Source organism: Diabrotica virgifera, chromosome 8 (assembly GCF_917563875.1).
Source record: "Diabrotica virgifera virgifera chromosome 8, PGI_DIABVI_V3a".
NCBI lineage: Eukaryota > Metazoa > Arthropoda > Insecta > Coleoptera > Chrysomelidae > Diabrotica > Diabrotica virgifera.
This window is the reverse complement of record NC_065450.1, coordinates 61,188,740-61,214,446: the sequence shown is the minus strand read 5'-3', so window position 1 is coordinate 61,214,446 and position 25,707 is coordinate 61,188,740. Positions and strand designations below refer to the sequence as shown.

The 25,707-nt window shown below is 33.5% G+C and overlaps 1 protein-coding gene across 1 annotated transcript; it reads left to right on the top strand.

Annotated features, from left to right (window-relative positions):
- The first annotated feature begins 4,364 nt into the window (after window positions 1-4,364).
- Window positions 4,365-25,707, top strand: LOC126890394 (uncharacterized). Its single transcript, XM_050659293.1, has 6 exons — window positions 4,365-4,462; window positions 5,515-5,738; window positions 8,114-8,249; window positions 19,364-19,497; window positions 22,223-22,439; window positions 25,585-25,707. The coding sequence occupies exons 1-6, from the start codon at window positions 4,420-4,422 to the stop codon at window positions 25,656-25,658; spliced, it is 828 nt and encodes a 275-aa protein (XP_050515250.1). The 5' UTR covers window positions 4,365-4,419; the 3' UTR covers window positions 25,659-25,707.

The following is a 25,707-nucleotide window of genomic DNA, read 5'->3' as shown; positions in this document are numbered from 1 at the left end:
ATGATCAAATAAGTATCCATCGCTTAGTCTTACTATATTTCATCCTTGTATAATATATCTATATACCGGTGTATATATTATAATAAAATATTCTTTCACAGTAATTATATTTTGTATTTCAATTGGAAATTACTTGTGTTATTTGACCAAGGTCATCTGATAGCAACCTGATAAAAGGTCAAGCTGTCTAGTCATTCAAGTTTTTGGACTTAATGACCTATTTCTTCTTATTCCCATAGGAATAAAAACACCTCCTCGTATCTCTTGCTTCTTTTTTTTTGACATTGGTAGATTGGTAGTAACACCACACTGTGTTTTTTTTAGCACCTACCATGAAATCTTAAAGCCACCCTACAACAACACCAAGGCCAGACCACACAGAGAGAAACAATCAATAGGCGACCAGCCTGGATTATTTCCACATTTTCTTTTTTTGAGTACCTCCAGCTGCTTTCCAACAGTTTTGAGTACCTTCAGCTGCTTTCTACCAGTCTTCCTCTCCTGTACCTCCAGCAGGACAGCTGCTAGCGAGAGTTAGCACCCTTGGGTGCTCATTACATCAACTTCAAGATTAGGAAAGAGTGGTTTGTTTGGGAACATTTACTGTGCTCTTATTAAAGACAGACTGGTTTTGTGATATTTAGTACATTTTTTTTTTATAGTTCAATTGCACACACATTTTTCCTGCTTTATATTTTTTATAGGTTTTTTTTTCTTTACAACATAATATTTAATTGATAGCGTTCCCCAACACTCTGCAATCTATAAAGGTATAAATTTCTGAGCTCAGATATTTTCCCTGATAATAGTAGTCGGTACTCTTATCTTGATTATTTTTAGGCTGTGTTCCACTTTTGTATAATTATTTAAACTCATTCCATTATTTTAGTATATGTTTAATTAAATTTTTAAAAATTAACTTCACATATTAGTCAAAATTGTAATTATTAACTTTATTTAACTCGAACTTATTAACTTTACTTAACTTTAACTTATTAACTTTATTTAACTTTAACTTTAATTTATTAAATTCATATGAACTTCTGGATTCTAATCCCTCAGATTAGTTTTTGGTTTCACTTGTTATTATTACTATTATAAACCACGAGTTAGGAAAAGGATCTGTGTATCCACTCGTAGGTTTATTTATTCAATAAGGCTTGTGCCTGTCCCACTCACAGTGAGGTATTTATATGTTATATATAGTATCAGGTAGTATTTAATTAAGGTGTACGTATTATAAACGTACAATTATTATTTGGTGAGGGTTCTACTAACCTAGTTGTAAGTTGTACTTCCTGTATTAGAGGTACCCGTAGTCAGTTTTTCTAACCTTATAAAGAGTATTCTTAGATCATAGTTGTATGATGATTTTGTAATTGACTTTCACTAGTATCACTTTTTCCTGTCATGTTAGAGTTACACACTAGTTACTTGTCCTAACTCAGAGATTGTTAAAAAGATCTAGTAGTTACATTCAATAAATATACATTTATTGTGATTTTTTTTTCTTATTACTCCTTTATTTTTAGTAGTATATTTTATAATTTAATAATCTTTAATAACTTTTCACATACTTGTACTACAAATTTAACATACTCTATAGCAGCGTAGAATACCTGGAAGAGCGTTAACCTAGTTATCCTTCTTCTGGCGCCCAAAAATTCATTCTATTTTCAGTATATTATTATATTTACTCTATCTATTTTCTGAACATTATCTTCATATCTTCTTTTCGAGCCATCATTGTCACTTCCTTTAATCTATTGTCTGGCCAAAAATAGCCGTGCAAATTGGCCGAATCCTTCCTTGAGTGTCAAGTGGCCCTTCTCATACATATTTAGCTAGCCATTCAAGTTATATCTATCTATTAATGATTTCTCATCTCTAGTCCTGTATCAATTCGATATTCTTTGTCTTGGCATCCTTCCATACAAATACTACTACAAAGTTGTATTTTAGTTACTCCAGCTTCTTCAACGGAGAAGCCACACATTTTTGTCCTTTGGCTACATTAAGTAGATCTTCTTCTTTTTACTACTTCTGTTGGAGTTTACCACTCCCTTTTCATTCACTCCAACAGAAAATCATCAGCTAGTTGTTACAAGTCTTTTAAAGTCTTTCCGAATACCGAACAATTAACGCACTCCGGTTATTCCCGACGAATAAAGTTCAAAAGTCTTTTAAAGTCTCTCTGTAATTCACTTATTTATATCGCACTAAGTTAACCGAACACCGACACCAACTGTAGCGTGACTATTGTAATTACTTATAATTACAATAAAACTAGCGTTCGGGTATTTATATACGACTTTATTTATATTTATACAAGTTTACTTTACAAACTTTAGCTTAAGACTAAACTTTATTTACAAATATGCCCGTATTTATACCCAGTTGTTATTCTGGAACAATCGACGCCCATCTCTAGCTATCAGCGTGTTCCGCCTACGGGTCGTACGTTCGAGAAGTTCCTCCTCCTTTCCGCCGAGGCCTAGATCATTCGATGACGTCATTCTCGAGGTGTTTACTGTTATACGGCGGTCGGCCAAGATTTCTCTTTTGTTACAATACTCATATTTTGAAATAAAAAATTCCCTGTATTTTACGAATAAAAAATATATTCTGAAGTTGATGTTTAGTAAAATACCGTCTATTATGTGGAATTCCAAGTAGTTTTACACTGAGCGTTATCAAAATCTATTTTTAGACTCTGGTGTCTGTTATGTAAAAATCATGACATTCCTGTCTGCTACAGTTAGTCATTATTATTATTTCCAGGCGAATATTATTATAGTTTCTTAGTATTTTGTGTACATATAAGATATGGCCCGCAAATATCTTACTGAGGCTAAGTTACAGGAAATAGTTACTGCTAGCGATTTTTATGATGATATAGAAGATGAAATAGTATCATAAAACGAGGATGTATTGTTAGATGAAGGTTTAAATGCTAAAAACATTAATTTCAGGCCATTTTTGATCTGGGGTCATTTTTTACCCCCGTTGGTCATCCGTGTAACAAAAAAAGGTTAGTAATCGGAAGGTTAATATCATCAACCCACCTCATAATCTGTGGTTTCCTCTCGATCGTTTACTTTAGTAAGGTCTCCAGTGTTATATTGTTTCATTCCAACGTTGGTCTTTTTGACTAGCAGTGTAGCCTGCGAAGCTCCATTTAAATTTGTCAACTTTTGTTGTTATGTCCTCGACTTTTGTTTTTCATCTTACCCAGTCGGTCCTCTTTTTATCTGACAGTCGTATATCTAACATTTCTCTTTCCATTGCTCTTTCTGTTGTGGCTACTCTATTCACATTTGCCTTGGTTAGGGAACAGGTTTTACATATATATGTCATGATAGGAAGGATGCACTGGTTGAACATTTTGCTCCTGAGGTATTGGGGTATTTTGCGGTTCTTAAGTAACCAACTAAGTTTTCCAAATCCTGCCCATGCTAGTCTTGCTCTCCTAGTAATTTCCACACTTTGGTTCTCTTTGTCAAGTTTCAGGATTTGGCCTAGGTATATATGTTCCTGGAATTTTCTATCTCACACACATTTATAGTTATATGTCTGGGGTCACCTGTGTTTGTCATTATTTTTGTTTTTCTCATATTCATTTTTAGGCCGAATTATTGGGAGCTGCCTGCAAGTTCCTCCATCATAAATATGCAGTTCCTCGAATGAGCTCGCTATAATCACAATATGATTATAGCGAGTGCGTAATCGTCAGCGAATCTGAGGTGGTTTAGCTTCTTGTCATTAACGTTAAAGCCATGGGTTGACCAATTTTTTAGTTTTGAAAACGTCTTCTCGGGTTAGGTTGAAAAGCTTTGGCGGTATTACGTCTCCTTGTCTCAAGCCTCTCTTAATGGGGCTGGGATTTTTATTTTCGTCTAGTTGTACTATCATAGTTGCATTTTCATATATATTATGTATTAGGTGTATATATCTCGAATCTATTCTACAATTATAATAGTTTGTTGTAGCCTAGAGAGGAGCGAGGCTAGGATCGGATTTTCGTACGCAAGCCATTAGGGGAGTGTCATCAGCATTATGTTGCATTTGTTGTGTGGTATAAAGTTAGTATGTCTACTGTAAATAGGATGTACCGTGTGGGTTCAATGAGATTTCCAATGAGTGGGGGAAATGTTAAACGCGGCCAAGATTCTACAGTTTTAGAACCAGGAAAGTATAAAAAAATTACAAAAAAAATATAAAAAATATTTTACAATGTTGATAACAATTTTGCTGGCCTAAAAAATATTTAATACTATGGTTCATGACAAAAATTATTTCTATTATCTTATCATATAATATTAAGTAATTTTAATGTTGTGAATAATTAATTATCATTATATTGACAATTTTGTAATTTTTTGGAAATACATAATATATCTGAAGAGACTTTGAAGAAACATGTTCCGATACATTTGTTTTGTTTTTGTTGCGGGTTTGGCATGTAAGAATTTTTTGATATATTATTTATTCTTTTTTAATTAATGGTCCAAAATTTTTCGCTTTTTGAATTTGAAAAAAAAACAAAGAACGAAAAATTTTCAAATTGATTTTTCTATTAAACGGTGTAGGTAACCTATTGACTTAAAGCAAGAGTACTTTTTAGGACTAGAATACCTTACAATTTAATAATCAAGAGTAAAAAAATGCTTAAAATTTAAAGACTATCATCATCATAATCCAGGCCTTTGCGTCCACTGCTGGACATAGGCCTCCCTCATTTTTGTCCATTGTGCTCTATTTTGAGCACTTTGCATCCAATTTTCTGACATTTTCTTGAGATCGTCAGTCCAACGAGTACGTGGTCTTCCTCTACTTCTTTTGTCTAATCTCGGCCTCCACTCAAGTAATTTCTTCGTCCACCTCCCATCACTGATTCGGGCGACGTGTCCGGCCCAGTTCCATTTCAGGGTGGCAATTCGGGAAATTACATCGGTAACTCCTGTTCTTCGTCTTAAGTCTTCATTTTCTAACTTGGTCACGAAGCGATATACTCAGCATTGACCTTTCCATTTTCCTCTGAGCTATGTGCAGCGTTTTAGAAGTTGTAGCTGTCAATGTCAAAGTTTCGGTACCATAAGTCATCATAGGCAACACACATTGGTCAAATGTTAACGTTTTAAAGAAATTGGTATATCGCTTTTAAAGATGTCTTTGAGTTTTCCATAGGTTGAAGACTATAATCCTATCCAAAACGGACGTCTAAAACCGCTACTAGAAATTCGCAATTGATGAAATCGATTTATATCTGGAAAATAAATAAGCGTACAAGTTTTCGTTTTTCTAAATGGAAGCGATCTGGGGATATTAATGAAACTAATTATAAGGGACCATATTCAAACAGCTCTAGTTTCCTAGAAAGCATTTCCGGACTAGGTGAATTTGGGGTTTAATTGTCAAATATCCGAAGAATTTCCGGCCTTCGTTTGTCAGGAGAGTTTCTGGAGACCCTGTATATTATATTTTTTAAGATTTCTTTAGCACTCTAAATTTTAGGTGTTCATTGTGCACTATGTCCAGAACGTAGTGTGGAAGTCAAAATACCAAATTCTGTCAAAGTAGGAGATAGTGCAGACCTCGTTTGTAATTTTATAGCAAGAAACGAAGAAGATCATCTTATTAATGTACGATGGTATAAAGAAAATGAAGAATTCTACCGATTTACACCAGTGGACCATCCTCCAATAAAAGTATTCAGTCTACCTGGAATAACTGTTGATGTATGTGTAATTAGCTATGTATAGTGTATGAAAATTCATTATTTTAATCTAGTAAAAAATAATAGGCATGAATTTATAAATATTTTTGCCACGATTAATGATTATTTTTCTTCAGTATTCGCTTGTGGCAACTAATGCAGTGTCCTAAAGTCGACAAGTGAAAAGGCACCTTCTTGTCCTAGAAATGCAAAATCAAATGCAATTGGAACACATGCATTAAGGGCTCAAAGAGTATCCCTAATTAATCGCTATGACTAACAAGAACATAACCAAACACTCCACTGAGCACTCGGATCACTCTACTGAACGTGAAAAACAAGATCCGACAGAGGAGGAAGATCACAAGGCTGCGAGGCCTACCGGGTAGTCAACATGCGAAAACCTTTTAAAGTAGCTACTTGGAATGTCAGCCAGGAATCAAGCTCGAAAGGTACATAATAAAGTTATGCCTGGTTGCACCAACAGATCTTAAGCTTAAGACGTGCCTTAAGCTCAGCTTACTAAACATACGCTTTGAACCATTGAGTCTTAGATCAATTTTCAGCTTGCCTCAATGGATTACCACGTTGATTGCATCTTAAACTTCGTTTCAATTAAGACGAGATTTACGAATTATCATAAATCTGTATTGGAATCAAAAGGCCAATATAAAGATAGAACAACAAGAATCCGAGAATATTGATATAAAGAGAGGGGTACGACAGGGTTGTGTTCTGTCGCCGCTACTGTTTAACCTATACAGTGAAGCCATATTTCAGGAAGCGATAGCGGAGCTAAGTGATGTAATCTCTATAAACGGAAGAACAGTAAATAACATAAGATTCGCTGATGACACCCTTATAATGGCAGACACCCTGGAATCGCTACAAGAACTGCTAAATAGGATTAACGATTATTGCATTCGATACAGACGAAAAATAAACAAGAAAAAAACTAAATTTATGATCGTCTCAAAAACGGAACATGGAAATGAAAGGCTTAATGATAGAGCAAACCCAAATAGAAAAAGTTAAGATATACAAATATCTGGGAACCCGGGTCGATGATAAAAATGACCAAACCAAAGAAATTAAAGTCCGAATTGAAACTGCAATGCAAGCATTTATAAAAATGAAGACATTGCTTACAAACAAAGACCATCAGTTGCCTCTCAGATTGAGAGGCCTCTCAGATTCTATATTGCTATACGGAATGAAAGCTTGGATATTGAAGAGACAACACATAAGGAGAATAGAAGCGTTCGAAATGTGGTGTTACAGAAGAATATTGAAAATTCAGTGGGTTCAAAGGATTACCAATGATGAAATGCTACGACGTTTAAATAAGGAGTTAGAAATTATGAAGAGTATAAAACTAGAAAACTGGAATATTTGGGTCACATTACCAGAGGAGAAAAATATGAGTTGCTGAGAATTATTAGGCAAGGAAGAATCCAAGGAAGAAGAAGCATGGAGAAGAAGGATCCCACCGCTGCAACCATGTAAAGTATGCCTCTTTAGGACTGTGGGGCATAATATAACATAAAGCTACTTACGATAGCTAGGTTTTATTAAAGCTTTATACGGATATATAAATTAACATTATTATTCTTTTTCACATGGAGTCCATAACCTAAGTGTGTTGTCAACGTCTGGTTGTCATGTCACAGCTGTCACTTGTGGTTCCGTTCACCAAGTGCAACGTTGCTAAGTATATGCGTACATGAGAACTATACATAACAGGAAGAAGACGCATCTCGTGGCTGAGGAACCTTAGAGAACGGTTTAACTGTAGTTCATTACAACTTCTCAGAGCAGCAGCCAACAAAGTGACCAAAGCCATTATGATATCCAACCTCCGATAGAAGAGGGAACTTTAAGAAGAAGAAGAAATTAAGACGTGCTTAAAAAGAAGTCGAAAATTAGGGATCTATAAGCTGGGCTGGCCTAAGCTGGAGGTTAAGATTTGTTGGTGCAACCAGGCAATAGAGAAATATAAAAAATGAATATAGATATTGTAGGAACTACCGATGTCCAATGGAACTTTCAGGAAAGCAAATAAACAATAAAACAATATAAATAGTGGGATGCTTAAGGGACTGGTTAAATGCAGTTCAACAGAACTGTCCAGAGCAACGGTAGAGTATAGATAATGATGATGACATCTAAGAAGATAAGATGTTTTGAAACGATTTCTAAACTGTAGACTACTTGTAACTGTAAATCTTGAAAACATAAAATTTTAGCAAAAATGATTGTGATTTATTAAAAAAAAAAAGTAAAATATTTTGGTATAAAACTTTCCACAAGAAAATAATTTTAGAACCCTCCTAAATGAATAAAAGTTTTACAATACTATTTAAATTTATCAACTTAAGTCTTACTTTCTTATGTTAGGAACAAAAAAGTACAGCTAAAACGGTAGTATTGAAAAATGTGCAAGACCAGCTTACAGCTAATTATACCTGTGAAGTCAGTTGGACTGTACCAAACACCGCAATTGTTAGAAGTTCGAAACGGATGTTTGTAGTTGGTAAGTTTACAGATTTTTAAATTTCTTCTACTTTAAGTGCCATCTGAGCAGCGAAGGTTGGCATACATCATGGCTATTTTGACCTTCGGGGCAGCTGCTCTGAACAATTAACTTGAGGTGCAACCAAACCATTCTCTCAGGTTGCAGTTTCTTTCTTCTTTTTATACTTCTGTTGGAGTTTATGATTCTCTTTACTTTCACTCCAACAGAAGTTTTCTTTCTTGTTACATCGGCAGCCCACCGTGGTGCCAACCTTACGGTTTTAAGACAGTAGTTCTTTTAGTTCATTTCTTTTTCTTTTATGTGAATTCTCTGTATTATTACATTTTTATATCCATAAGGAAAAATTTCGTGTAGCTGGCTGTATACCATTAATTACAAAAATTGAAGAAAAAGATCTTCTGTGTAAAAGGTATATTAATTTGAAAACCCCAATAAAGGGCCACATTAAAAAACCACTTTTTTTATATCTTTGTATACATGTTATTTCTGATTTATTTTGTCTTTAAATTTTTTATTAATACTAAACACGTAGACTTATACTGCTTCTTTGTTTTTGATTAGTTTATTTTCGATACCTCATTTTTAGTTTTAGTTGCACATCTCACATTTTAGTTGAATTTTATATTTTTATTGGAAACTTATTTGTGTATTTAAACTGAGTATACATAACTGACATTATGTTCTATTATTTTAAATTTTTATTTCTTCTACCAAATGACCTTCTATGAAATGAAAAGTAAATCAAAGAAAATATTCTGAAAAGTGTTTTCTAATTATCCCTGTAAATACCAATTTAACCCAGAATTCAAGATGGGACAAATTCCCATTATCCATCCTTTACTCCTATGGTATGTAGTTTGACTTTCAAGAGACAACCAACAGCAAAATGAACAAGTCCATAAACTAAGATATTAATCAACATTAAGATAAAATAAAATAAGATAAAAGGCACAACAGACAGATGTTAACCAGGTAAACAAAATAGATAAACAGATCTTAAATAACAAACTGATCCCTCAGTTGAAACCAGGAAACGCGTCTCCTTCCTACGTTCCCCCTGCCCCCTATTTTTCCTTGAATTATAAGTCTCAAGATGTTATATCTTTCTCCTCTTATCACATGTCCGAGATATAGTCCAGGGCGCATCTGTTTTGAGATGGACGTTGAGAGGTGACTCAAATTTGTTTGCAGAAATTGCTTGAAAATAAATCAAATAATAATATTTGAGTTATCCTCCCTCTCAAAAAGGTCCGGAACATTGTTTCAATAATGAAAATGTCAAAAAATGAAGGAAAAATTCGATTTCTTTCTTCGTTTTTTGATTATAACTTTAAAAGTATTCATTTTCGAGAAAAGTTGTACTAATATAAAAGTTGCGTAATTAAATTTCCTACAACACAGGATTGGTTAAAAATTTAAAAAATAGTCACCCTAGTTGCAAAATAGCAATAATGGCGAAAAAACCATACAAAAACAAGTATTTGCATTTTACGTTTTTCAACCATTAATACTACACTTAGGACCTTCATATTTCAACCAGAAAAACTTTACGATATATTAAAACAATATTGTAAATTTCATTAAGATCGGTTCAATAGATTTTGCAAAATAAATTTTGCAATAAATGTTACAGGACTGAAGATAAAGCAGATAGCAAGTTGAAATTTTTTTTCTTATAGAAGTGTACTGTACCTTTCATTTGCAATTTACAAAATTAAAATCGATTAATTACCACGGCGTCAGGAAATTTTTTAAATAAACAATAATTTTTGGTGCTACGCGCAGCACAGCGGTGTTCGATTCACACAAATTGATTTCCACCAAAATGTCTTCCAATCTTTATCTAATATATTATTTTCTTACTCTATATTTTGTTCTATTTTAATATTTTAATTCCACAAAAATCAAACTAATTTTATTATTGTTTGTGAAGTATTGTTTAAACAATTGCATATGTTTAAAAACAATAAACTTTTATTTTCTTAGTTAAAATATATGAACAAAGAAAGTTTCTGCTAATAAAAGTGTTATTTCAAAAGATAGAGTATGTGTTTTTATTTTGCAATAAACAAATTTATTTATTTATATCGAAATATAATAAAAATTAAAATGTATAAATCATTATCAAAGGTCATTGGAATGCCCAATCAGAGCAAACTATCCGCTGTCCTGCGCGTAGCACCAATAATTAATTTTTTAATTTAGTTTATTTAAAAAAATTCCTGACGCCGTCGTGTTAATTGATTTTAATTTTACAAAATTGCATATAAAAGGTACAGTACACTTCTCTACGCAAACAAAATTTCAACTTCTAGCTGCTTTATTTTCAGTCCTTTAACATTTTGAAAAAATGATTTTTTTTTGCGAAAGCTGGATTGCAAAATTTATTTTGCAAAATCTGTTGAACCGATCTTAATGAATTTTACAGTATTATTTTACTAGTTTTTCTGGGTGAAATATGAAGGTCCTAAGTGTAGGATAAATGGTTGAAAAACGTAAAATGCGAATACTTGTTTTTGTATGTTTTTTTCGCAATTATTGCTATTTTGCAACAAGGGTGACTATTTTTTATATTTTTACCCCATTCTATATCGTTGGAAATTTAATTACGTAACTTTTATGTCAGTGCAACTTTTCTTGGAAATAAATACTTTTATATAATCAAAAAACGAAGAAAAAAATCGAATTTTTCCTTAATTTTTTGACATTTTAATTATTTAAACAATGTTCTGGACCTTTTTGAGAGGGAGGATGACTCAAATATTAGTATTTAATTTATTTTCAAGCAATTTCTGCAAAAAAATTTGAGTCACCTCTCAACGTCCAAATGTACTAATATTTTTACAGATGCGTCCTGGTCTAATATTACAATTATTATCTTTCTTTGATTGTGTTTTCAATTTACCTCTCTCTGCCTATTCTCCTTAACACCTCCATATGCTTGACTCGATCTACCAATGAATCTTTAACACTCTTGTAGATGTCCCTATTTCCAACGCGTTAAGTTGATTTATTGCATTTCGATTCAATGTCCATAATCCAGCTCCATAGTAAAGCACACTGTGAACATAACATTTAATTAGTCTTATTCTGCGGACCAATATAAAATCTTTGCTACAAAAAAATCCTTTTTATTTTCACGAAGCTGGCACGTGCTTCTTCAATTCTCACTAGTATTTCTGCAGTAAAAAAGTACCCTTACCTAGGAACACTTATAACAGAAAATAATGACTACACTACAGAAATCAAAGTCAGAATCGAAAAAGCACGTTCTAATTTTATGAAAATGAAAAAGTATGAAATGAAAAATGTAGCAAAGATTTAACATTAGCTGTTAAAGTACGCCTAAAGCAAGAAACCCATTATGAACGCCCGGCACGGCACAGCCCGGCACGGCACAGCACAGGCCGGCACGTCCAAAAACTCATTTGTAACGGCCGGCACGGCACGGCACCGGAAAAATGATCATATATTTTAAAAACTATCGTAAAATAAAAGTTTTTAAAAGACATAAACTACACAATTTTAATGAATATGCATCATGTTAAAAAAACGAATTCATGGTTAAAAGATAATGTACGTATCTGTCCATTGATCGAAATTTTCGGATATTTGTACCCATGTATTGTCCTTTTTCTTACTATCATGATAACTTGAGTCCGATGCATCATACAAAAATGGGTATTCTCTGACACTCTCAATGAAAAGTTCTTCCATATTATTTTATTTCAAAAGAAACAACGCGCTTTCAATTAAAAAATCAACAATATATCTGCTTATTACCAACAATTATGACGCACTGGCGCCAACTGGCCGTTCAGGCCGTTCGACTTCAACGGATTTTATTCTCCTCGGAGAATTTTGGCCGTTCCATTTGCGTGCTGGCCTGTGCCGGGCCGAGCCGGCCGCTCATAATGGGTTACGTTGCATTTAAAACTATACAAATAAATTTGGACTGTCCTGTGACGGGCCGGGCTGTGCCGGGCTGTGCCGTGCCGGCCATTCATAATGGGTTTCTTGCTTAAGAAAATGGTGTGTATACAGTGTGCTATACTATAGAGTGGAATTATGGACGTTAAGTCTAAAGACAATGAGATGAATTGACGCCTTTGAAATGTGGACTTATAGAAGAATTATCAGGGATTCCTGGGTAGATAGACTTAAGAACAATGAAGCACTGAGAAGAACAGGCAAAGAGAAGGAATCGAACGGTCGAATCCGTCAATTATTTAAAGAGAAGGAAGTTGATCTTCAATTAAAGAAAGAAAGCTACAGTATCTCGGACATGTGATGCGGGGCGAGAAGTATGGCATCATGCGACTCATAATGCCAGGAAAGATATATGGCAGAAGAAGCATCGGAAGAAGACGAATTTCATGGCTGAAGAATCTGAGAGAATGGTTTGGATGCAGCTCAAAACAACTATTTAGAACTACTGCCTCAAAAATTAAAATAGCTATGATAATTGCCAACCTCCGTAGCGGAGATGGCACCTGAAAAATAGAAGCATTAATATTTTGTTTTCGGTCTCCTATTTATGGCGCTACAGCCCAAGTCGGGCCCTGGCATCCTCCAGCATCTGCTCCAAATTATATCTCTGTCCCTGGTCACAGTATAAAGAGGGACAGTAAAACCACTTCCATGTCGGCACTTTGATCTCAAGAAGTAATACCGGCAGTACGCAATTGGTAATTTACCAGTGGTGGGGGCGGGTTTTCCCTGTTAAAAATCGTACGTTTCTATGCGACTAGCAATGTGAGGGTGGGGCAAAAGCGACTGGGAACATTGCGAGGTCACCATGCGCGACTAAAGATTTTACTTCCAATTTTTCGGAGAGTGGTTCTACTGTCCCTCTTTATACTGTGCCCTGGTTGCTGGCACCGATAAGGTCGGCGGCGAAGTGTGTGAAATGTCCCGTTTTAACATGTGGTTCACTATCGGAATTGGTATGGCCGATCTATAAAATCGACCGTCCAAAATCGGTGTGTGTAAATTCAGCATTAGCAAGCATTATCCGTTTTCGTATTTCCTCCTCCTCGCTCCCGTCTTCAGTTATCTGTAGACCCAGGGCCCTGATTCTAATTCAAATTTCGACTGAAAACAAGTCGCACTCAATATGGCGACGTTGAAATGCGACTGTGCGAGGCTTGTGGATTTTAGTTGAACTAACGAAATATATATAAGTAGTGGGGTTCCTACGGTCTCCTCCGTATCCCACATTTCGCCCGCCATCGTTTTCTATCCACCCATTCGTTTTCGTCAATAGCTCTATCTGCCATAGACTGTTCTATGCCTTTCTTCCATGTTTCTGTAGGCCTTCCTCTTCTTCTTCTATTTATGGGTGTGTAATTTAATGCTCTTTTTGGCCATCTTTCCTCTGACATCCTCATAACATGACCATACCATAGCAATTTCTTTGTTTCTATATGGCCAACCGTGGAATATAAACTATTTTTCCGTCGTCTTATTTCCTCATTTGGTACATGTTCTAATCTAGATACTCTGCATGCTCTACGTAAGTAATCCATTTCCGCTACTTCTATATTTTTTCTTTCCTTTCCTGTGAGTTGCCAACACTCTGCTCCATAAGTTATAATAGGTTGTACAATTGTTCTGTAGATTGTTAACTTTGTGTTCAGCTTCACCTTGTTAGACCATAGTAGACAATTTAAAATACGAGTTGCTTTCCTTCCTTGCTGTATCCTATGCTGTATGTCTCTTTTTGTAGTTCCTCCTTCTGATATTAATGCTTTCTAAATATCTATATTCCTTACATTTCCTTATATTTCTTAACTCTAATTCCGGATCTTCGGTTTCCTCTCCTATTCTCAAATATTCCGTTTTCTCCATGTTTATACATAGGCCCCATTTTTCATATTTGATCTGTAACTTTCTTAGCATATAATCCATATCATGTTCATCGTTGGCAAGAATTACTTGGTTATCAGCAAAAAACAAAGTTGTTAAGCAGTTTTCTTCAATCATTATTCCCATCCCAGCAACTGTTTTCCTCCATTGCTCCAGAGCTTTCTGGATGTATATTTTCAATAGTGTTGGCGATAAGCAGCACCCTTGCCTTAAACCTTTTGTAACAGGGAATGGTTTCGACATAGATTTTCCCTGCTTAATACAGCTTTTCGGATTTTGATACATATTTTGAATTGCTCGCACATATGCTTCGCTTATGCCTATCGTGGTCAAAATGTCAAAGAGTTTCTTTAAAGGTACCGTGTCGTAGGCTTTTTCCAGATCAATAAATGTTAGGTGAGTAGACAGATTCCTTGCTCTTCTTTTCTCTATTATTTGTTGCATCACGAATATGTTATCTGCGCAGGATCTACCGGCGCGAAAACCACTCTGTTCTTCCATGTCCTGAATTTCTAATTCCACCCTTTTCTTTAATACTCGGCCATACAACCTCCCCATTGCACTGGTTATACTTATACGTCTGTAGTTTTTGCACAACGTTTTGTTTCCTTTTTTGTAAATCGAGCTAATGTATGCACAATTCCAGTTTTCTGGTATTTTTCCTCCCTGCAACATGCATTTGTTGAAGAGTTCCGTCATTATTTCGTGCAGTATGTCTGGTCCATATTTTATCAGTTCGATGGGGATATTTCCAGGTCTTGATGCTTTCCCATTTTTTAATTCTAATAAGGCTTCTTTTATTTCTTCTGTAGTTATTCTTCTAACTTGTTCATTTATATTCGTCTGCATGTCCATTTGACTTACCTCAAATTCGGGTCTAGTTTCCCTCAGTAGTATCTTATAGTGATCTTCCCATTCTTTGGTACTTATTAAATTTAAATTACTCTGCCCTTTATTTACTTTTCTGATATTTTTTATCGTTTTCCATGCTTCAGCTACTTTGGATCCGCCTATGTATCTTTCCACCTCTTCGCACTTTATTTCCCATGTGTCATTTTTACTCCTTATTACTTCTCTTTTCACTTCTCTGTTTAGTTGTGCGTATACTCTTTGATCTTGTAAGTCCTGTGTCTGTAGCCATTTTTGGTACGCTGTCTTCTTGTTATCTACTAAACCTTTTAGTTTCTCTGACCACCATTCTGGATTTTGTTTATCATCTTTTTCCAAATATCCTAACGCTTCCTTTGCTGCTGCGTGTATGCTTTCTTTTATTTGCTGGTACAACTTCTCGGTGTTATCGGTGTTACTTTCTATAAATCTTAATTTTGAGGCCAGTCTCAACTTATACAAAAATTTGGTCGATTCGTGTTTTAAGCTTTCCAACTTATAACACTTTTCTGAAATGTTAGTTCCTTCGTCTTTTTTTAGCCTTTTTGTATTTGTTGACCGGTAAGTTATTCTTATGCTGGCTACCAACAGGTGGTGATCGGATCCACATTCTGGATCCGATGAATGAGAATGAATGAGAATGAATGAATGAGAATCCGTGAATGAGAATGTGAACTAACGAAATAACGTCATAAAATAGCGACTATCGAAATTAATAGCGACTCCAAAAAAGTGTTTGATATTATAATTTCGAGTCGAAATTATTGTGACACGGACACGGACAATGAACAGCCGAAAGCGAGGTTAGGTATAGTTTAGGAGATGTGTTTTGTTTGTTTTCTGCAAGGAAAACTAAAGCAAAAGGTATTAATATGGCTGGGTTTTATGGAAATTTGCTAATTTGCTGGTTTTTGAGGAATTAGATGGAATAGTATTAAATTAGAAATAGAATAAATATAATAGGTAAATTGAGAATTTCCACAATGTTAATTATCAACTCAATGAAAGATGTAAGGTAATAATCTGGGAAAATGAGTATAAAACAAGGAAAATTATGTACCAGCTATTTTATTGCTGGACATACTGGAATCAAATCTTAAGATTTCATATTATATTAGTAATATAGCTATGCAAAGTCCGCAGAAAGGGTGCTATTTGGTTTATAAACAAATTAGCGTTCCGAAATATTTTTTTCAATTATTGCTCTGTAACTCAGAAGATTTTAACGTTAAACCAAAAACACTCACATTAAAATTCACTGTAATTTAATTCTGCACAGGTATATTTTTCCGATTTCAGTAGGCGGAAATTTTCCTCGGAAAATTCGGGGTTTCCCAACAAAATCTTTAATTTTCAACTAAAATTTTAGGGCAGTAATTATTTATCAATAATTAAATAACTTGGTGATATAAATCTTTTTGTTATGAGTGTCTTGAAGATATGAAAATTTGTATGTACAAAGAGGACCGGAATAAAAAGGTAATCATTCAAAGATTGAAATCCTGTTGTTTATAACTATGTCGCCAATGCCGGTCAAATTTGGCCGGTTATACCTGGAACCACTCCTCGCAATTAAATTATTTTTCTTATAAAAGGGCACAGAAGCCGTGCACTTTTCAACAGCGTTAAATTAATTTAATATAATCTAATATTTTCTGAGTGGTTCTATTTGTTTATAAGCCAAAAAATTGTTTTTTATAAGATTCCTAAGACCGCTCAAATAGTCCAATTTCAATTCTGTAAAGTACGTTGAATAGGTATAGGGTATAGTGCTTTTTTATACGAAAATCATAGTTATTCTGGTGTATCATAATCTCTCTGGTTATTATTTTGACTGAATTTTTTTAATTAACATTTTAAGTATTGCTAAACTATTGGTTAGATTGTCGCCGGTCTCCTGATATACAGAGAGGGGCTAAGTTATGGAATAAATTCATTTTCTCTAAAATGGACGATTTTAGAGAAAAATCTAAAAACAGGTCGATTTTTATTTTTAGACTAAACTTTTTTGGCATATATCTCAAACTAGTGACGTCATCTGTCCGAGCGTGATGACGTAATCGATTATTTTTTTAAACAGGAATAGGGGTCGTGTGGTAACTCATTTATAAATGTGTTCAATTCTCTATTCAGTATTACAAACATTAATATAATTATTTATACAGGGTGGCCAAAAAAATTTTGAATTAAATTAATTGACGCAAAAAGAAGAATGTATTTAATTTATTTAAGTCAAAATACATTCTATAGCTGTCAGAAAATAGAAAAAAATGTTTATTTGGCAAATGAACATTGCTTTTAGCTAAAATTAATTGTTCAAACTACCAATAGGTAGGAGGGAGGCTGTTTGTGATTTAATTTAAGCGAAAAGAAATGTTTATTTGTGAAATAAACCTTTCTTTCTTTTTTCTGACAGCAGTACAATGTATTTTGAGTTAAATAAATTACATGCATTGTTTTTTTTTGCGCCAATTAATTTAATTCAAAAATTATTTTGTCAACCCTGCATAAATAATGATATTAACCCGGCACCTGCCACGTGGCTTTGCAAGGCGCCAACTGCCACGTGGGGTGCTCACAGCACCCCTTAACAATTTTCTGTGATCTACTTGTTTAAAAAACAAAATAATGTGTTAAGTAACACAAGAATATAAATAAACATGTTTTATTAACTTATTAGCCACTAATATTATGTTATAAAAGTTGAAAAATAAAATGAAAAAGGTGTTATAAGCAAATTAGCAAGTACCAAGCCATAATAAATGAAGTCAAGTAAAATATCTAAAAAAAAATTAAGATTTAGTGAGCATAGAGTCTATATTAATAATTTAAATCAGTTATTTCAATAAAAAATGTAAATTTGACCTGTTTATCAAAAATACAAAAAAATTTAAAACTTAAAGTGCCAGATGATGACACCCCAATTCGACTTTAGAGCTATAAGTTCAGAATGACACTAAATAACCACTTCAAACACTAACACATATATGCTATATAATATTATAGAAAGCTACTATGACGCACAGCTCGGTTACCAAACTTGAAATACCAAATATTTGATAAAAATGTGTTATGGGGTGCTGGTAGCACCCCACGTGGCAGGTGCCAGGTTAATGTTTATACTACTGAATAGAGAATTGAACGCCCTGTCAAATGACCTACCACACGACTCCTATTCCCATTAAAAAAATTATCGATTACGTCATCAGGCTCAGATGGATGACATCACTAGTATGAAATATATGCCAAAAGATTGTAAGTTAAAAATAAAAATCGACCTGTTTCGGGATTTTGCTCCAAAATCGTCCATTTTAGAGAAAGTGAATTTATTCCATAATTTAGCCCCTCTCTGTATTGCCCCTCTCTGTAAACAATAAAAAATCTTTCATGTTATCAATTTATTTAATTATTGATATATATTCCCTAAAATTTTAATTGAAAATTGCAGATTTTTTTGGGAAAACTCGGATTTTCCGAGTAAAATTTTTGTTGAAGAATATCGGAAAAAAATAACTTTGTGCAGAACTAAATTACGGTGAATTTTTATTTGAGTGTTTTTGGCTTGAAGGAAAAATCTTAGGAATTACAGAGCACCAATTGAAAAAAAGAAGATTTAGAAGTGCTAATTTGTTTATTATTAAAATAACACACTTTTTGCAGTCTTGTCATACCCATATTACTATTTAATATAAAATATGCAATCTTAAGATTCGATTTTAGCAATAAAATAGCTGGTAAATAACTTTTCTCAAAAATGTCATTTTTTCGATAATTTTCCCAGACTATCAACAAATGTTACGGTGGTTGCGTAGCCAATAAATCCAATAAACCGGAGCGCCAACCCAAATTCTGAGCAGTGTCAACATGATAGCGTTAATATCCCCAGTTTTAACTAATATCGAAATGAATAAGAATCACTATAAATTGCGACCATCATGGCGGTGTCGAAACTTAATAGCGACCTCGAAATGAATTAGAATCAGGCCCCTGGTATGTGAGATGTTGTACTTCTTCAATATTAGCGTTGTCTATTGTCAAATTCTGCAAGTTTCGTTGTTTCTTTGCTTGTAATAGGGTTTTAGTTTTATCTACGTTAATGGATAGCCCTACTTCCTTCGCATTTTCTTCACTGTGATGATTCTTGCGCTTATTACGATCAGGTTTACATCAAGTGCGTACATTACAATCTGCTTTGACTTAGTAAACAATAATTTTTTTTGGGTTTTCTGATATTTCTCTTATAATATATTCCATACTTATATTAAACAGACTCGGAACGCCCGTCTCCCTGTTTTAACCCTTTAGTTATCTGGAATGATTCTGTAAATTTATTTTGAACAAATATTTTGTTTCAGAAGAACTACAAGGTGATCTTATCTTAACAGTGGACAACGAGGCTCCTGGTCTTGGCGACAACCTACAGGGAGTATGTATTACTCCTCCTTCTAAAGTAGTACCAACTTTTACATGGTATTTAAACGGAGAGAAGGTAAAAGATATTAATTGTTGGCCTAATTGTTATAATTTTACTTTTTTTAAAATTTTATATATCAACTTGGTAGTACCTATATAATATACAGTAACTAATTTAAGATGTTAATTTCCCCACAAAATACAAAATTTATGGTTATAACAGCAAATCTACTAAGCTGGAAATTAGAACTGGAGGGTCAGATAATAGAATAAATGATGGAGTTAAAATAGAGCAAACGGAGCCGCAGGTTTCCGGAATGAAACAATATGGAGAAATACAAAAATCAGGAAAGAAATGAAACGAGAATTTACAAAACAATCATCAGACCAATGACTACATACATGAACAGCAGAGATGAACCCCTGCGAAAATGGATGGTAAGACTCTATGGAACAGAGCTGGAAGTACAGATATACAACCGAGATGCAATGTGAAAAACATTAATAACTGTGTAAGAAACATAAGAGCAGAATGGAATGACCACAAAATGCAAATTAAATAGAGTCGTAAGGACGGCGAGAGATGGTTCCACAATAGGAATATGATCAGTGGAACGACCGCGAAAATGTTGGAATAACTTACTGGAACCACATTGAAAAATACGCGCAGTCAGAGTCTACATAAAAAGAAGAACTTGTAGTAATAACGACCATTTAATTGTTGCAAATATATATAGCATTGTAAGAAAATCTAGTAACAAAGAATTATTTCATGGATCTTAATAACTTTAATTAAAATACCATAAACATTATACCATATAATACCTATTCACAAGAAGGGAGACAAACAAATATGTCGCAAATATAGAGGAACATCGTTAATCAACACAACGTACAAATATCTATAATACTCTTTAGAAGACTAACTCCATACGCAGAGGAAATAATAGGCGACTGTCAAAGCGGATTCAGACCGGGAAGGTCGACCATAAACCAGATCTTCGTCCTACGTCAGATGTTGGAAAAAAACTGGGAATTCAACCGCAATGTACACCAAATCTTCGTGTACTTTAAACAAACTTACGATTATATTAGCAGAGAAGCATTGTGGGAGACTATGGTAGAAATGGGAGTACCTGGAAAGCTGGGAATCAGAATTGGCAGCACCACGTCGAAGAAATTCCTCATTGACACCGGGTTTAGACAAGGAGATCCTCTCGCCCCCCTGCTGTTTAACTTCGCACTGGAACATGCAGTAAGGAAAGCTCAGCCAAAACTAACAAACGGATTTGCCGCCCAAGGATCAAAAATACTATTGGCCTTTGCGGATGACGTGGACACAATTGCACAATCCACCAGAGATGCAAAAGAAGTTTTCACCTTATTCGAGAACGGAGCCAAGGAAGTTGGTCTTAAGGTCAACGAGGACAAGACCAAGTACATGGTGGTTACGAAGAACCCACGACCAACGGTTAGACAAAACGTAACAATTAATGAATACAACTTTGAAGTCGTCAAAGAATTTAAATACCTGGTAGCGATCATAACATCTGAAAATAAATACGAAAAGGACGTGGCGGCCAGGATCATTGCAGGAAACAGGGCATATTACTAATTAATGACCCCACTTAAATCAAAAATACTCTCAAGACCAGCAAAAATAAGAGTACATAAGACAATAATTCGTCCCACAATAACGTATGGAAGAGAAAAATGGACTCTGAACCAGCGGAAAATGACAAAATTACTGGTACTTGAAAGAAAGATACTGCGGACTACATATCTATGGGCTTTGCAGAGAAGAGACAACAGGAGAATGGAGAAGAAGACACAATGATGAACTCCAGACAATATATGGAGATGAAAACATAGTACGCTACATTAAAGAAAACCGAATACGATGGGCGGGTCACGTGCTAAGATAGAGTGACGAAAGATTTCTGAACGCCACATTCTGGGAAAGGCCCGATGGCAAAAGGTCAGTTGGATGCCCAAGAAAGATATGGAAGGACGCAGTGGCCAGTGATCTACGCAAAATGGTAGTAGAGCAATGGAAAATAGCTGCTCAGGACCGAACACAATGGAGGGAAATAAAATTTAACATGAAGTAAAACTCCCTGGTCTAGTTGGTATATTTAATAAAAATTTAAAATATTTTTAAAAATCCAAAAGGATTACGTTCAGAACGTTTTCGGACTTATCAGTCCATCATCAGTGAACATAAAAGTAAGTAATCCCACTTAATAAAATTGAAAAGGGTGAAATTTTGAATGTTAAAAAATAAAAAGTGTGGTTAAGATTACTTACTCCCTGTCCTTGATAAATAGCCACAATGCCAAACACTGTAAGATGTATGTAACCAGTGTTTGGCATTGTGACTATTTAGCAAGGACAGGGAGTAAGTAATTTTAACCACACTTTTCAATTTTTAACATTCAAAATTTCACCCTTTTCAATTTTATTAAGTGGGATTACTTACCTTTAGGTTCACTGATGGTGGACTGATAAGTCCGAAAACGTTCTGAATGTAATCCTTTTAGATTTTAATTTTTTTTTTTATTTTTATTAAATATACCAACTACACCAGGGAATCTATTTACTTCAGTTAAATTTTATTTAACTAGATGGTATACAGAAACCCTTCGGGTATTATCCCGTTTTATTTAGGAAATAGTTAACGCGGCCAAGACTCACATAGAGTTGTAGAGCCAAATAATGATGATGATCATAAACATTGTGAGAAACATCACACATGTTGCAATAATACATATTTTTAAAAAAGTTTTTTTGCATATTTTAAGGTTTATAATTGGTTTTCGCCAGCAACAAGAAAAAATAGCAATGTTCCGAAAAGGTTTACCTCTTTCTTTAACGAAAGAGTTCAGTTTGTTAATAACCAAGCTAACTTAACATGTGTTGTTCAAATAGATAATGTTTACGAAACACATAAATCAGTTATATTGAAAAAAAGTAATAATCAAGGTGTAAGTTACGCCCAAAGAGAATACGCAATGTCTGGTAAGTATTTTTTCATGTAAAATTTTAAGTAAAATATGTTACATAAGTAGTTTCTTTTTTTATGTGAATTTGATGGCCTTGGCTGAGCCAATTAGCCAGACCATTTATTTTAAAAACAAAGAATTTTTTTTTCAATCAGAGGAATTTTGTCTGTATTTCTAGTTCTAAATATATGTATGTACATAACAAACTAATATAGTACTACTATCTATAAAAATACACTGTTTTGGATGTAAATATTCTTTTTGTATATATTTATTTTTTTTGTAATTTTTTTTATTCTTTTATTCTTAATTGTTTGTTTTACTACACTAAGACATAAACCCTATTCAACATCTCGGAGGTTTACATCTTCTTAGTTTTTTTTCTTTTTTTCTCTTTTTTTTTGTTTTTTTTTTTCTCTTTTTTCTTTTTTTTTTCTTGTCTTTTTTTTCAATTATAATGTACAATAATTACTTAAATATACAGAGTTAAAAAATTAACAACAAAACAAACATGTTTGTTTTTTTAACTAACAAAATTACTTAAATGCATAAGTAGTTGAAAGACTGATGTTTTGTACACATTTGACTAAATCGAGGAATTAAAAAAATTGTATAATAAACTGTTATGTGTAAAAGTATTTTATTTCCTTAGCTAAGCGATTTCGATAAAAATTGTCATCATCGGAGCTAATAGTTAATATAAAAAGAAGTAGCACTATTTAGGGTCATATGCGTGAGCATCTTGTTGAACATTAGAATTCTAATTGTATTACAACATGTAAAATGCTTCAGTTAAATCACTTAAACCACTCAAACGTTACAAATACACTAAAACTTTGTTCATGGCGTGGGTTTTTTTACTTAACAATTACGGCGAAAAGGAATAGTTGACTGACAGAGAGTGAGTTTCTGAATGACTGACAGAGGTGACCAAGTCGATAGAATAAACCATTTTCTGAAAAATTGATTTGAATATGTTTCGTTCTTTGAATTTAAAAACAAATTTCAAAAAAGTACGGTGTATTTTACCGACTTGCAAGAGTAACTTTTAGTACTAAAATATCTAATAATTTAAAAATCTAGTGTCAAAATGCAAAAAATTAAAGAAACAAAAAATAATGCGATAAAATAACCCTGGACCTACCCAAAACGGACGCATATAACCGGTACCAGAAATTTACAATTGATGAAATACGTTCATCTCTGGAAAATAAATAAACGTACCAGTTTTCATTTTTCTAAATGTTTTTTTTTTAAATTCTAAAAACCAAAAATTTTCAAATTTATTTCTAGAAAAGGGTGTATCCTACCGACTTTTACCGATAGAGCAAGAGTACCTTTTATTACTAGAATACCTGACAATTTAATAAGCCAGTGTCAAAAATGCTTATAAGTTAAAGAGAAAAAATTTATGCGAAAAAATATCAGTTGCCTACCCAAAACGGACGCCTATTATGGCCTTTACTAGAAATTCGTAATTTTTTTTTTTTATTTAAATTTATGTGTCTCGGCTGAAATACGTAATTGATGGAATTAAAAATAGGCGTACCAGTTTTTATTTTTCTAAATAGAAGCGTTCTGGATGTATTTAAACCAAAAGTAATTTCAGGATGCCATCTTCAAAGAGCTCTAGCTCTCTTGGGAAGCATTTTCGGAGTATGTGATTTGGCTTAAGGCTATGGGTACATAATTAGCAAATATTTTACGGCTATCCGTACCTTTTCTGTCTTTACATGACAAATTACGTGTAGTAAAATTCACACTGGTATGGATATGTAAATATTACTAGAATGTCATTCTACTTGACAATGCCATAACTAACTTAAATAGATGGCTTTTAAATGTTCTTGGAGAACTGTTATTTTTTTTATAATTGCAAATTATTAATTCAGTTAATAAATGTGATAATTTTTTCACTAACTATGTATTCAGTAATTGTAATAATTTATATGTACCTACAACAAAAACTAATACTCGATCGAAAATAGTGATTTTTTAATAATATATTGTTACTATGGAACGCTTACAATTTTGAACATCTTTAACAACAAAATACTTGGATCACAGAATATATTTTGATGTATTATCTGCTTCTATCTTCCATAAATAATACGCGATAAATAACTTTTTATAAAGTTCACGTCTTAAATCAATTATTTATTAAATACACTATACAGTGATGAGCATGCTAATAACTGGCAAAATAACGCAAAAGATGGAAAACATATTAAGCTGTGAGATAAAAAGTAATAAAACTAGTAGAGTTGTTAAATTTAGCGATAATAACATATGAAATTAACATTATATTGATTGTTTCCCACCTTTAGACGTATCAGAGGCGTATGTCAACTAAAACTGCCACTGTGAGAGTGGCATTTCTCAAACTCGTCCGATGCGTCTAAAGGTGGGAAACAAATAATATAATGGTAATGTATATGTTACTATCGCTAAATTTAACACCTCCACTATGTAAGTTCATCCCTTTTTATCCTACAACTCAATATGTTTTCCATCTTTTGCGTTATTTTGGCGGTTATTAGTGCGCTCATCACTGTATATCAATATTATTTAAACAACAACTCAAAATATTCCCGATTCATGTCAAATATTTAAAATTGTCACCGATTGTCAGTGTCTGACTGACAATAATGCTGACAATATTCTATTCGACTGAGTGCGTTGTATGACAAAGATAGATTTGGAAAATTTTACCACGGACATTGTGTTAATTTTTTTCGAATCCTGAAAAAAACAATAAATATTTTTGAAAAATCTAAACGCAGACTGAAAGACTAAAGTATTACCGAGGGCCGAAAGTCCCTTAGAATAAATTAAAAGTTTATTTTGAATGAGATATTTGAAATTAAAAGTAACACTAAATTTTCTCATAGTTTTTCACCCCTGTAACTTATTAAAATAAATATTATAGAAGTTCTCAGGGACTTTCGGCCCTCGCTAATAACGTAATATTTCATTCTGCGTTTAAATTTTCCAAAATACTTATTAGTTTTCTCAGGATTCGAAAAAAATTAATCCCCATTTGAATAGCATTGCAGCCTCAACATTTTGAGCCTAGGAATCTACAGTAAAAATATTTCTAATAATTAATGAAACACCCTGTATAATTATTAGCTTACAACTTTTAAATTTTCTACTTTTAGGAAGTTCGACAGCGACCATCAACATGGGTATATTTGCAGCTGTTTTGGTGGGTAAATTCTGGTCATTATTCTAAAAAAAACATGTACTAAACAAACGCATTATAAATATATATTAAAATATTT